Source organism: Pieris rapae, chromosome 3 (genome assembly GCF_905147795.1).
Source record: "Pieris rapae chromosome 3, ilPieRapa1.1, whole genome shotgun sequence".
NCBI lineage: Eukaryota > Metazoa > Arthropoda > Insecta > Lepidoptera > Pieridae > Pieris > Pieris rapae.
In genome coordinates, this window is record NC_059511.1 from 954,443 (window position 1) to 968,653 (window position 14,211).

At 30.6% G+C, this 14,211-nt stretch overlaps 2 protein-coding genes across 2 annotated transcripts; one reads left to right on the forward strand and one right to left on the reverse strand.

The window, feature by feature from the left end:
• The first annotated feature begins 8,469 nt into the window (after positions 1-8,469).
• LOC110997572 (allergen Tha p 1-like) lies at positions 8,470-9,097 on the forward strand. The gene is made up of 2 exons (XM_022265808.2): positions 8,470-8,661; positions 8,913-9,097. The coding sequence occupies exons 1-2, from the start codon at positions 8,478-8,480 to the stop codon at positions 9,095-9,097; spliced, it is 369 nt and encodes a 122-aa protein (XP_022121500.1). The 5' UTR covers positions 8,470-8,477.
• Positions 9,098-12,761: 3,664 nt separating this feature from the next.
• Positions 12,762-13,392, reverse strand: LOC111001985 (ejaculatory bulb-specific protein 3-like). The gene is made up of 2 exons (XM_022272071.2): positions 13,201-13,392; positions 12,762-12,946 (listed from the first exon to the last, which is right to left on the reverse strand). The coding sequence occupies exons 1-2, from the start codon at positions 13,382-13,384 to the stop codon at positions 12,762-12,764; spliced, it is 369 nt and encodes a 122-aa protein (XP_022127763.1). The 5' UTR covers positions 13,385-13,392.
• Between the last annotated feature and the right edge of the window lie 819 nt (positions 13,393-14,211).

A 14,211-nucleotide genomic window follows, 5' to 3' on the forward strand; every position in this document is an offset into this window, starting at 1 on the left:
AGTAATAAAATATCAGATACGTTATCCAATAATAATAAAAAAATATTAGATTTTACTAATGCATACAGCATGTGGTGCCATCTGTTGAGAAAACTATGCATCGTTTTAATTTCGATCGAAATTTTGATCTTGAGGTGAATGAGAAGATGCATAACCAGGCATTGATCGAAAATATGTGTTAACTCATCAAAAATGTTGTTTATCATGAAGTGCTTGTACATTTTTTTTGCTTGTGCTGCATGTTAGCTGTATCGCAATTTTAACGCTACAGAAAAGAGGCCTTACGTGTATATTTATAAAAATTATTATTAATAAAAGTTGAGATATACAATGTGCAATAAAAGGGTGCCCAGAATCGTGCCCTGAGGAACCCTCTCCTGCACTCACTGCTTTTCTAAATTGCTAAAGTTATTTGTCTCTTATTTTTATTACTATGTTAGTAAGAATATTGTAAATAATATGTACTGTAATTTGAGTGTTTGAATAATTCAATCGTTTTTATAATAATTATTATTTATTGCAAGAATATGATACAAAAAGGGGTAAGGCACAATCGTAAGTTCGCATATTCTGAAACACAATGGCGCGCAAATTTGTCCTTAAATTTTATATTTTACATTATTAGTTTTATGAATTGGTCAATTGGTGTGGTAAATTCTTATATTGTTTGTATCATATCCTACATAATTAAATTTATATCAACTGCAGACTGCAGTGTCTCACGCAAAAAATCATTCATTGAATAATAAATTTTTTCTAAAACTAATACACTAAGTCGATTTTTAAAAACTCTAGTCGGAAGATCTTTAGAAATTGGTAAATTATTGTTAACCCTCTATTGATATTCAAAATGTGTTTTTCCTTAAACAGCTCCAGATTTATTTTTGGCACAGCCAATTTCCACCCATGTCTTCTTCTACTTTCGACTTAAAATATGTATTTTACTGTGCACGAATAAGGACTTTTTTGCATGAATAAGGATAGAAGCTGAGTTTCTTAAATATATTGTGATAGGAGGGTAGGGACAAAAGAACAGACATAGACGGTTATTGCCGTTGATTTTAGATTTTCGGTTATAACTGTGTTGAGGGCTATGGGAAATACCCTCAAATTAGATATTCATTTATTGAATAATTAACTAACCGTTTGTTTATGTGGTAAACGTAGCCACACATAGGTTTGGTAGGATAAGCCAACAATCCTCCTGGCGCCCACATTTTATTTATTTAGGTTAATTTTAGTTATAAGATATATAGTTTAATTTATGTTAAACATTGATTGTTTTTTGTTAGCTTGAAGTTCTTTTTATAAATGTCTATGTAATTTATAAATTTAACGTTAAAAACCCATAACAATATAAACTATGAAATCCCTATATTTGGAGTGCTCATTGGCTTTATTACTCACTTATGGGGGTTTTAAAATTATGAAGGATATTTTCCTTGAAAATTTCACAGATCATTTAAATATTCGTTTTTGTTATATTAAATCATGGAATGGACAGATTGTATCGCGTCAGTTTCTATGTACAATACGTAGCTATTTTAAAACTATGTCAGATAAATGTGTATGTAATGAACCATTTAACATAATTCTAAATTGTCACGATAATTTAATCGAGAACTTGATAATTAAATTTATTTGCCAATTTTACTATAAAAGCTTATTCTGTCTCAATAATTATTAGTGTCTTATAAATCTCACTGTGGTACGTATCTCATTTTACATTGTTGGAAATTTTCTATATCTAAGTAATTTAAGGCTTGTAATAACAACATAATAATAATTTTAGATGGGCCCATAGAAAATGCCTGATTCGAGTCCGTTTCTGTAATTTTGCGTTAGTTTTATTATTTTTTTCCCGGGAGATACGACCTGCAACTATTCAAAATTATTCTGTATTATAAGAGGGAGGAGTACGTTCGAATAATAATTATATAAATATTATTCGAGCGTACGCCTCTCTTAAAGGCCTCATGTAAATAAGGCCTTCATGATTAAATGAGCATTCGTTAGTCCTAGGACTCATAACCAGTTTTCTTTATAGCTTCCTTTTAATTCATTTATATATCTATATTTTGTTTAAATAGGTAAACTAATTCAAGATGAAAATCATTGTGGTGTTAGCGGTTGTGTGCGCAGCATTAGCCGACCCGATTGATTACTATACGACGGCTAATGATAACCTGGATATGAAAGGCGTGGTAAACGATTCAGCGAAGCTCAAAGCCATGACTGACTGCTTCTTGGATAGGGGCTCTTGTGATGATGTTGCATTGAGTTACAAAAGTAAGTAAAATATTCATATTAAACGACCCAATGGCTTTATAATCATCGGCCTAGTATCTTACTCCAAGTATCTCGTGAATCCAAAATCTATTTTCATATGAACTTTATGAAAAAGTTTGTAAATAAAACTAATTATGCATTCAATAATTAACGGTCTAGTCCAATCCTAATTAAAAGAGTACCTACTGACATTGAACGGTGCAACACAATTTCTATACAATTTTGTCAAAATCTGCTATTTTCTCGCTTGATTGCTTGTCAAAGTTTAAAAAATACATGTGTTACATATAGTATACAATACTGTTCCTTAGATTGTAGTTCGTAGCCGTGATAAAAAAAAATACCAACTAATTGGTTGTCAACTACCCTCAGTGCCTGATTAAGCCAGGGCGGTACCTGTAGCAAATTCAAATTCCCAAGTTTAGTGTAGGTATAATAAAACACAACCGCTACCATTTTTTTAAATTTAATATCGGCAATTATAGAGATAGTAACACTTTCAATTAGACTTATTTAAGCAAATCATAAACTATATTCATAAAAGTGAATTCTTATAAAAAATAAAAATCTGGCCGCTTGAAAGGTAGATGTGGTATGCTAGTCTAAATATATCAATTTTAATCAAACAACAAGAACATTTCGGTAAAAAGTTTGTAAAATACCTATTTATTTATTACGGGTACGTTGGAGCGTGTGGTCTTTGTTAGTTGCCAAAGAATTAAAAATGATTTTATTTGTGGTTTTCAGAAATAGTTCCTGACAGCATACAAGGCTTGTGCGGCCGTTGTAACGATGCTCAGAAGCGTTTGGCAAACGTATACCTAAACGGTCTGATCACCAATGCTCCAGAAGACTACAAGAACTTCCAAAAGAAATTTGACCCTGATGAAAAATACATGACCAAATTTTTGGAAGCTGTTAAAGGCTTTTAAGCTTGCTTGCTTGTTTTTTTGCTTATGCAAGAAATAAATCCGTTTAGCATTCAACATTGTTCGTTATTTTTAGGCAACCATTCTAGTTTCTTTGTTAATATACAATTACAAGTCTTACTGACACATATCCTTAATTTTGTATTTAATGCTGGTAGACAATCGTACGAGCTGGTGTTAAATGCGCGCATGGAATCTTTCTCTTCTTTCTTCTTATTATATATTAGAATCTTTCTTCTTTATCTCCATTCGTGTAAAACCTTGATTTAAACCCACGACCTCAGGTTTAGGAATCGTAGTCACAATCACTGTTTGATCTTGCGAGATCAAAGATGAGAGAAATTAAAATTTTATTTATTAGCAAGTAAATTCATATAGCGCTTGAAAGATTTTATTTCATATAAAAATATCGTGTACTCCATTATCCATTTTATGCAGCCGGATTCTTTTAGTCTCTCGTAAGCTATTTCACTTGGCGTAATTAAATTTAAACATAGACCATGGCTAATTTTTACTTTTAGCTACTCTGAATAAAATAAATATAAAAGTAATATAGAGAATAAACATACGACTCAAATAAAGTCTTCATGAAAGAATAAAAATAATTAAATAAATAAGTATGTATATCATTATCTATTAGCCATATAGGAACACCTCAACACAACAAACATCTGTACACACAAAATAGATAATTAATAATCTAATTAAAGAAATTATTTCTTTACATATGTCAAGAATAATGTAAATACTATGTATTTGTGTGTTAAAAAAAATTTAGTGCTAAAATTCAATTTTATAATAGTATGTTTTAAAAACTATTAATTTATAAAATATGAATAATTTTGCAGTACCTATTTTCTTTATCAAGTAATGAACAGATTGTATCGCGTAATTTTCTGTATGTATATAATACAAAGCTATTTTAAAACTATGTTAGATAATTATTTTTACAATAAACAATTAGATATAATTATAAATTGTCGCGTTAATTTACACGTGAAGTTCACAATTATATTTATTATTTTTATATGCACAGAATATAATAAATAATAATTACTATAAAAGGTTACTCTATATAAATAACTTTTAGTATATTATAAATCTTACTGTGGTACGTATGTCATATTAGGTTGTTGGAAAAGGCTTGTCTGAACATCATTTCAAGATTTTTATCTTATAATAATTTAGGGTTGCCTGGAAGAAACCACTTGTAAGCGATAAGGCCGACCGTTGCCTTTTAATTTTGTAACGAAATTCCTTATCGCGCGTTTTGAAGAGGCTAGTCTGACGGGCTAGACGGAAAAAATTCTTACGAAAAGTTGTCACGACACTTTTTGCTATAGTTGTTGTAATTCACAGGTTTTCGACCGATCACCGAAGTTAAGCAGCGTCGGGCGAGGTCAGTACTTGGATGGGTAACCTCGTGATGTTGTCTTTTTTTTCTCTTTCTAGGAATAAGAAATGAAAACAACAAAATATAATACTACCGTCGATGCAGTTTTTTCAAGACATAAATAAAATATAATCCAAAACATATGTTTCCTACTTCAATTACCACAAGCCAACTATTACTAAAGCCTAGTGATTAAATTTTAATAACATTATATTTGTTAATAATAAAAAAAATATTATAACTTTAAAAAAAATTAAATTTTATTACAATGCCTTACTAATTAATCGAAAGGAACTTCGTTATATCCGGGTGTCCCTTGACACCTCTCAAATTTTTTATTTTTGTTATGTGTATGTTTTTGAATAGGGTAATAAAGTATAAATAAAATAAATAGATAATTTAAGATGATCAACTTCAATCTGAGTCCAAAATTGGTAATTAAAATGTTTATTTTATACTTTATTTTTAAAATTTTCTCTTAACCTTCTCGTTCATAGATTCATTAATAGATTTAATGTAATTCAAAACAACTCACGCCATTGAATTTACCAGTCGTATTGGAAATTAATAGAAACATATTAAATACACGTAAAAATGTCAATAACAACAGAGATGGGAAATTAATATTATTGACTACGTTGTTTTGTGTAATATATATAAACGTCTAGATAAATTTTCTATTGAGCGTAAGAAGAATTATCATTCAAGTACCTGGATGACCGGTATTTTTTTATAAATTTAGTTTTTTGGTAATTATATTTAAGTACGAATTACATACAAATAAAATGATTAAATATGAACATAATTATCGAATTAATATTCATATTTAAGTTTTTATTTGACTGACATATTTAAACGGGCAAATCTATGCTTAAGTTGATAAAACACGAATAAAATGATATCTATAAATAATTCCTAGCTAGATCGATTTATCGCCCCCGAAGCCATAGAAGTATACTTAATTGTTGTAACTGTATCAAAATGCTCGTTTAAAGATATAATTCAATAAAACTATTTAGTTTACGATTCACTGTGTTTTATTTACAGTATATAGCTAATTTTCTAATATTGTTTAATTGCTTCTTTAAGCCAATCTACATCTAAGTAAGACTGTCAAAACAGCTTGCCAGATAGTAGTCTATGTAATAAATGTCAGAACTATCAGTATCAAGCTGCACTAGATAACTAAATACATGATACGTACCCTAACTAATGTACGAAACCTATATCCATCAAGGATCCCATCTCATAACTCTTCCTTTTTTAGTGAATCCTTTAAGGTTTTCTATTTATCCGTTTTTAATTTTAGGATTACTATACCTATATATTTAATGAGCAGTGTTGGCCTAGTGTCCAGTAGTACAACTGTATTTCTTGGAATCACCTTGGATTCAAAACTTCAGTGGTCCCCTCATATCAACGGATTGGCGAAGAGACTTAGTTCTGCAGCTTACGCGGTTAAAAAAATTCGCTCACTAACTGATGTCGATACAGCTTAACTTGTTTATTTTAGTTACTTTCACAGCTTAATGACTTATGGCTTATTGTTATGGGGTCATGCTGCTGATGTCGAATCTGTTTTCATTCTGCAGAAGAGGACTATTCGTGCAATCTATAATTTAAAATGAAGGGAATCTCTGAGAGATAAATTCAAGGAAATTAATATACCTACTTACCTTTCCCTCGCAATATATTTATGAAAATATTATGTTTGTATACAAAAATAATGATAAATTTATCTAATCTAGTATTAGAACATACGCACAATGTCAATACTCGGAACAAACGCAATTTCCCCGTACTAGAGTCTAGACTATGTAAAGTTAGTAATTCTTTTTTGGGAAAAGGGATACTCTTCTTTAATAAAATCCCAGAGGCTCTTTTATCTCTGCCTTTTAATAAATTTAAGAAATGTATTAAAGAAAAGCTGTGTAAAAAGGCTTACTATAAAGTTACTGATTATCTAGTTGATAAAAGGGCCTGGGACTAGTGCTGGGCAGGCTACCTCTTTGTATTTGCTATTGTTTGATGATTTGCTTTTTTAAAAGAGTACCGAGAGTTTTTTACGCCGGATTTTTCTCTCGGCCTACACCCTCTGTCTTCTTTGCCGATGAGTAGGGATGCCTACAGGTTCGAATTTATTGACGTGGAATAAATGATACCTAGATGATCTTATGTTCCAAAATAAACGTATTTTTTATTTTTTTTTTATTTTTATTTTAGTGGCTTCAGCGTGAGACTATCATACCTGTGGTCGTAGATTCGATCCCCGGCTGTTCACCCATGGACTTTCTTTCTATATGCGCATTTAACATTTGCTCGAACGGTGAAGGAAAACATCCTGAGGAAACCGACAAAGAGTCTTAGACACAAAAAGTCGACGACGTGAGTCAGGCATTGGAGGCTGATCACCTATTTGCCTATTAGATTAAAAAAATATTATAAAACAGATTCAGAAATCTGAGGCCAAGACCTAAAAAGGTTGTAGCGCCACTGATTATTTTTTTATATATTTAAAAGAATATTGTAAATGCTGTATATTTCTGTGTTGGAAATAAAGAAAATAAAGCCTAAAATTCAATCGATTTTATTATATACATACTATGTGTTCTCTAATTGTGTAGTGCTCATTAGCTAGTACATAAGAAGTCTTAAAGCTCTGTCTGGCATTTGCCATGAAAATTTGACAGGTGATTTAAATATTCGTTTTTTTAATATATTAAATGAAATAATGAACAGATTGGTTCTTGCCATTTTCTATATATATATAAATACGAAGCTATTTTAAAACTACGTTAGGTAATTCTTTACGTAACTCATTTTATATAATTCTTAATTGTCACATTAATTTAAACGTGAAGTTGACAATTCTTTTTTTTTTTACTAAGAATATAATCAATAATATTTACTATAAAAGCTTATTCTTTATCAATAACTATTAGTGAGTTATAAACCTAATTGTGGTACGTATCTCATATTATATTATTTAAATATTTCTATATCCAAATAATTCAAGGCTTGTATTAAAAACACTTGATTGATGAAGATGATGATTCGGGTCCGTTTTTGAATCTTTTTTTGTTACTTATTTTCTAAAATTGTAAGATAAAAGGTTCTTTTGATATTTATTTTTAAAATTTTCTCAAAACATTTTCGTTCTAATTGTAGATCATTAATTGATTTAATGTAATACAGAGCAACTTACGCCTTCTTACTTACATAGTTAAATTACCAGTCAACTCTCTATAACTCAAAAATTACAATTAATAGAGAAAAACGGTAATTACCTATTTACTTCGTTGTTTTATGTAAAAACAAAATAATTTTTTTATTACCTTTTAATGGCTTTTTTAAGCCAACTGTCATCTTGGCTGTAAGCCAGGGGACAGTTAAATATGTACTAAAATTTATATATAATAAATGTTAGGAGTATCTGTATGTATGTAGTATCTGTATTAGCAAGCTGTACTAGACAAAGAGTCTCATATATTTTATGTTATCTACCTCACAGATTTCTAAGATCTACAGATGTCCCTAACACATAATAACAATAAATATATAAATAAGTACCTGCGCCAAGAGGCCTAAAGTAAAAGACAGAACGCTACGGGTAGAATCAAGGATCAAGGTCAAGAGAGTTATTTTCTCTAAGCTAGATAGGCAGGCTTCGTTTGAAGAGGACGGACGCGAGAAATGAACAAGACAGCAATATTCTAATGTTAACTTTTGTCATGTAAATAAGGCGTTTATGATTAATTGCGCATTCTTATCCTAGGAATCAAATGCATGACCGTTATTTTCTTTATGGCTTTCTTTTTATTCATTTATATATCTGTATTTTGTTTAAATAGGTTAACTAATTCAAGATGAAAATCGTTGTGGTGTTAGCGGTTGTTTGCGCTGCATTAGCCAGCCCGGTTGATTACTATACGACAGCTGATGATAACCTGGATATGAACGCCGTGATAAACGATTCAGGGAAGCTCAAAGCCATGACTGACTGCTTCTTGGATAGAGGCTCTTGTGATGATGTTGCAATGAGTTACAAAAGTAAGTAAAATATTCGTATTAAACGACCCAATGGATTTTCAATTGGCTAGTATCTTACTCCAAGTATCTCGTGAATACAAAATCTATTTTCTTATATATATGTTAGTATGAATTATATAATTAATCCAGTCTAACCTTTACCAAAAGTCAATTGATATCAAACGCCGAAACATAATTTCGGTACAAGTTTTTCAAAATCTGTCAGTTTCTTGCTTGCTTCACACGAAAAGTGTTTTAATTGTGGTTTTCAGAAATAATTCCTGATAGCATGAAGGACTCGTGCTCGCGTTGTAACGACGCTCAGAAACATTTGGCCAATGTATACCTTAAAGGTTTACTCGAAAAAGTTCCAGACGACCACGAGAAATTCAAGAACAAATTTGACCCTGACGGAAAATACTTGAGCAAATTCATGGATGCTATTAAAGACCATTAAACATTGCTATTGTCAAGAAATAAATCAGTTTCGCATTCAATTTTTTTTATTTTCACTTTAATCTTCACCTTCGGTTAAGATAAATCAGTGGCACTACAACATTAGGTCTAGGCCTCAGATTCCTGTATATATTTCATGATCATTTGTCAATCTTATAGACGAGTAGGAGATCAGCCTTTTTGATTGACACGCGCCGTCGAGTTTTGGGTCTAAGTCAAATCGGTTTCATCATATTATACATTATCAAATTACAATATGGACTAGGCCAACCTATGTTCCGCGGCACTTTTGTGTGCCGCCACATTTTGCGAACATATAATAATGTTAATATTATTAAATTATAACAATTAAAAAAATATATTTTAATTATAAGCTTGTAATTAATCCCGTAATAAACTTTTAATTATTATTTTTATTGAAGCAAATATTAGTTTATTCTGTATTTTCAAAACTTTTGTCATAAACTATAAGTAAATAGTTTTTATCTTTGTGTGCCGCCAAATAGTTATAAACCTCAGAGATCAAGTCATAAGTTTCTAATAATTCAACTAAGAGGGGTGATAATTTAGGATTGTATGTATTTTCGTATGTAAAAAATAAAGGCAAAAATTGTCTGAAAAATAAAATATATGAACCACAGTTAACAGTTAGAGGGATGAAAAATTTCACGAAAATAGTGCGAGCCATTTCCGAGGAGTTTAATTACAAAAATTGTAACACAGGAATTTTTATATCTTAGAAAAGTACAAGGAGTAGTTCAAAATAGTTTTATTAATTTACAGATGATTATAGTATAAAATTGATAAGCAGTTGTGTTCTGTATAAAACTTTAAATAAACAGATTTATTTGATTCAGAAAGACTACTATTAGACTAATTTAGTTTTTATAAATATGTGATTAAAGTGTAAATTAATACTTTAGCAATATTAAAAATAGAATTACATGTGAAATGGTTAATATTTCTTCCTAATCCCAAATATCCGTTCTACAGAATTTCTTGATTTTGTATTTTCTCGATGTTGTTATTTTTTGATTTTGTTGATTTCTCTTATCATCAAGTATATCGCTATTTTAGATTTATGCCACTCATCTGTAGGAATCTGTCAAATTTGGCAGCCCATCTTACCACTCTGATTTAGTTGTAAGATGAAGTATGCGTAGATCCAACAAAATAATAAGAATGTAGATGTTCAAATCAAATATTTAAATGCAGGTAAATCTCTAAAAAGAGATTCAAATGGTGATTTATAGGGTAGGTAATAGATAGGTAAATAAAAGATGAGATCATGGACTACTTGAACAAAAAATATTTCTAGGCAATTATATGTTTTCTTAGTTCACAAAACTCTCTTCTATATTATGTGAATTTTAGACATAATGTGATTTTTATAATCTTTTCTTAACAAACATACCACCCGAAATCAAGTAAAATATGCATATATTCTCAATATTTATGTATAAATAATTCTCAATGTGTATAAATCTCCTGTCTCGATGTTTGTCCGCGATGGACTCCTAAACTACCGAACCGATATCAATCAAATTTGCACACCGTGTGCAGTTTTATCTAACTTAAAAGATAGCTTACATCTCAATTTATAACCGCAATTTTTTTAAATTGTTTACTAATTGATATAATTCTAACAGATGGCGCCGTGTTAAAAGTACCAACGTTTCACATAAGTTCTCCTACCGTTTCCCTTGAACAACTATGTAATATAACAAAAACTTTAGCAATATTAACGCTTGGCCGAGTCTGCTAGTATATTTATATATAACTCAGTCAGTCTGCCAGTTACAATACCAATTGTTATAGTTTATGGAATTTAAAAAAAATAAATCAAATGTTAGTCCTAGTTTATTCGTTTTATATTAATATTTGAATCTGAATAAATTAACTTCAAAATATAGTTTCTACAACGTCCTGATAAAATCTGGAATCTCGCGAGTCAATTAGAAACCATCTCGATCTGTTAATGTCCAACTTTTCATGATTCTCGTAAATGAAAAGATCCGTTCATGGATCGTGTAAAATATCGGATCTTAAAATAAGAAAGGTATTTCAACGGAAAGATCCAGGAAACAACTGGAAGAACAGAATATACACACAAGAATCTCTCAAGTAATATATTCACGTAGAGCATTTGATTGACAATTAAATCTCTTCTTTAGCATAGATGTCGACTTTAATGACATATATATAGCAAACCGTTTGTTAAATCGAGCATAGATAGCTTGTAACATATTGTAGATATAGCATTATATATTAACTTTAATAAATAAATAAGTATCAAGTCTTGAGAACGCAGATCTCGTATTAAATCAAGAATGAAGTTAAAATACAACTTTGCATACGGACTAAGCAAAAGTCAAAGAATACTTATTATCTAAATTATTGGTATAGCTAAGATCAGCCCCCCTAGACAAGTGGCATTCGTTATCAAACGTTTCGCAATCGAATAATACGCACGATCTGTCGTGAACGCAAATCGATGCCTAGCCAAACGGACCTAAGTTCGGTTAACGTTGCATCGTTTTCCATTTGCGTCAGATATGCGATAGATATGTGAAAAAACCACAATATTGTATGTGGTATACTGTATAGCGCGCGCTGTCAGTTCATTTTGATAGCTGTTGACAAGCACAATCTTGATGTTGCTATTATGATATGATAATTTTTAACTAATGACTAATGTGTAGTTTCTGTTGTTATACCCGACTACGGCAAAGCCAAAAGGAAGAGTAATGATTTTAGCCGTCTATGTTTCTATGTATATTTATATTTGTTATTTAAATTGTATTTGTTGTATTTATTTTTACAAACGAAATATTTTTTTTAATCGGGTGATTTTACAGTAATTGTTATGGCAACCCATCAGACTTTGGCGCTAAATAGGTTAAAACACATATGAATGATTTGATTTTGAAAAAGAAACGATTTTAGTTATTATTTAGTCTTATGTATTATGTACAAATTCTTTAAAATAATAAAGAGATGATTTGATTTTGGAAATCATTTTTTTTATTTATTATTTACTCTTGAATTTACCTACCACGAAGGTACCTATAAATTCTTAAAAATAAATATAAAGAGATAGTTTGGTTTACCAATAATATATATACAGCTGACTAAATAACCGCCATTTTTGTGGTTATCTACAGGGTCCTAGCGAACGATTTGTCATCGCTTAAACGATACGATTGATGCTTACATTACCTGTCAAAATGTGCCACTTGGCTACGAATTGTATGGCGTAGCGAACGACGCGTTTCGTTTATCGAACGCGATAATCGAATCATGACAGAACTATGCCACTTGGCTGCGTAATAAAACGATCGCTGTATTTGCGATAAGGTAGATGACGTGACAAATGTCATTCCCATACATTTTAATTCTATTCTACTTTCGTTTACGATATTAGATGTCCATTTGTCTAGGCCTGCAGCAGTTCCGACAGGAGTGATATGCGTCATTTAAAAAATATTTTACAGGTGTATTTCTTATCAAATTGAGTAATCAAAATATCCTTCTATTGATATATATATTGATATTATACTTAAAAAATGAGAACTAACAAAAGCTTTATCAGCCGTATCTTATACGAAGGTGAAGATAAACAAATTCGAATGCGAAACTGATTTATTTCTTGACATTAGCAATGTTTAATGGCCTTTAATAGCATCCATAAATTTGCTCAAGTATTTTCCGTCAGGGTCAAATTTGTTCTTGAATTTCTCGTGGTCGTCTGGAACTTTTTCGAGTAAACCTGTAAGGTATACATTGGCCAAATGTTTTTGAGCGTCGTTACAACGCGAGCACGAGTCCTTCATGCTATCAGGAACTATTTCTGAAAAACACAATTAAAACACTTTTCGTGTGAAGCAAGCAAGAAACTAACAGATTTTGAAAAACTTGTATCGAAGTTATGTTTCGGCGTTTAATATCAATTGACTTTTGGTAAAGGTTAGACTGGACAGTTAATTATATAATTCATACTAACATATATATAAGAAAATAGATTTTGGATTCACGAGATACTTGGAGTAAGATACTAGCCAATTGAAAAGCCATTCGATCGTTTAATATGAATATTTTACTTACTTTTGTAACTCATTGCAACATCATCACAAGAGCCTCTATCCAAGAAGCAGTCAGTCATGGCTTTGAGCTTCCCTGAATCGTTTATCACGGCGTTCATATCCAGGTTATCATCAGCTGTCGTATAGTAATCAACCGGGCTGGCTAATGCAGCGCAAACAACCGCTAACACCACAACGATTTTCATCTTGAATTAGTTAACCTATTTAAACAAAATACAGATATATAAATGAATAAAAATAAAGCCATAAAGAAAATAACGGTCATACATTTGATTCCTAGGATAAGAATACGCAATTAATCATAAACGCCTTATTTACATGACAAAAGTTAACATTAGAATATTTTTTTTTATAATTTTTACTCTACTCCCCTGCCATCGTGTCCAGGGACTTTATATATCTCACAATTAACATTAGAATATTGCTGTCTTATACATTTCTCGCATCCTTCCTCTTCAAACGAAGCCTGCCTATCTAGCTCAGAGAAAATGACTCTCTCGAACTTCATCCTTGATTCTACGCGTAGGGTTCTTATTTATATATTTATTGTTATTATGTGTTAGGGAGATCTGTAGATCTTAGAGATCCGCAAGGTAGATAACTAAATATATGCGAGAGAAGTTATTAAACATTAATAAAAAAGGAATTACTTTAATAAATACATCTTAAGTGAATCGTTACAATTAATGATTAATTTGCGCTTCTTACGCTCAATATAAATGTTATGTAGACATTTATATATTACATAATACAACGAAGTAAAAAATAACCGTTTTTCTGTTATTATTGTAATTTTAAAGTGCATTTTGGATATTTTATTAGCTTTAAATACAACGGGTAATTTAATTATACGATCCATGTGTAAGTATTTTTATTGATAAAATTTTCCAGCGCTCGGCGCACTGACATATTAGTAAAAACAAACAAAATAAAATTTTTAATGTGACAAGCACTTATAGGCAAACATTTAGAGCACATACAAATATCTTGTTGTACTAAATAAGTTGTTTTG

Coding starts and splice junctions, on each gene's coding strand:
- LOC110997572 (XM_022265808.2), top strand. CDS start 8,478: ATGAAAATCGTTGTGGTGTTAGCGGTTGTTTGCGCTGCATTAGCCAGC. Junction 8,662..8,912: donor TGTTGCAATGAGTTACAAAA/GTAAGTAAAATA, acceptor TGTGGTTTTCAG/AAATAATTCCTGATAGCATG.
- LOC111001985 (XM_022272071.2), bottom strand. CDS start 13,384: ATGAAAATCGTTGTGGTGTTAGCGGTTGTTTGCGCTGCATTAGCCAGC. Junction 12,947..13,200: donor TGTTGCAATGAGTTACAAAA/GTAAGTAAAATA, acceptor TGTGTTTTTCAG/AAATAGTTCCTGATAGCATG.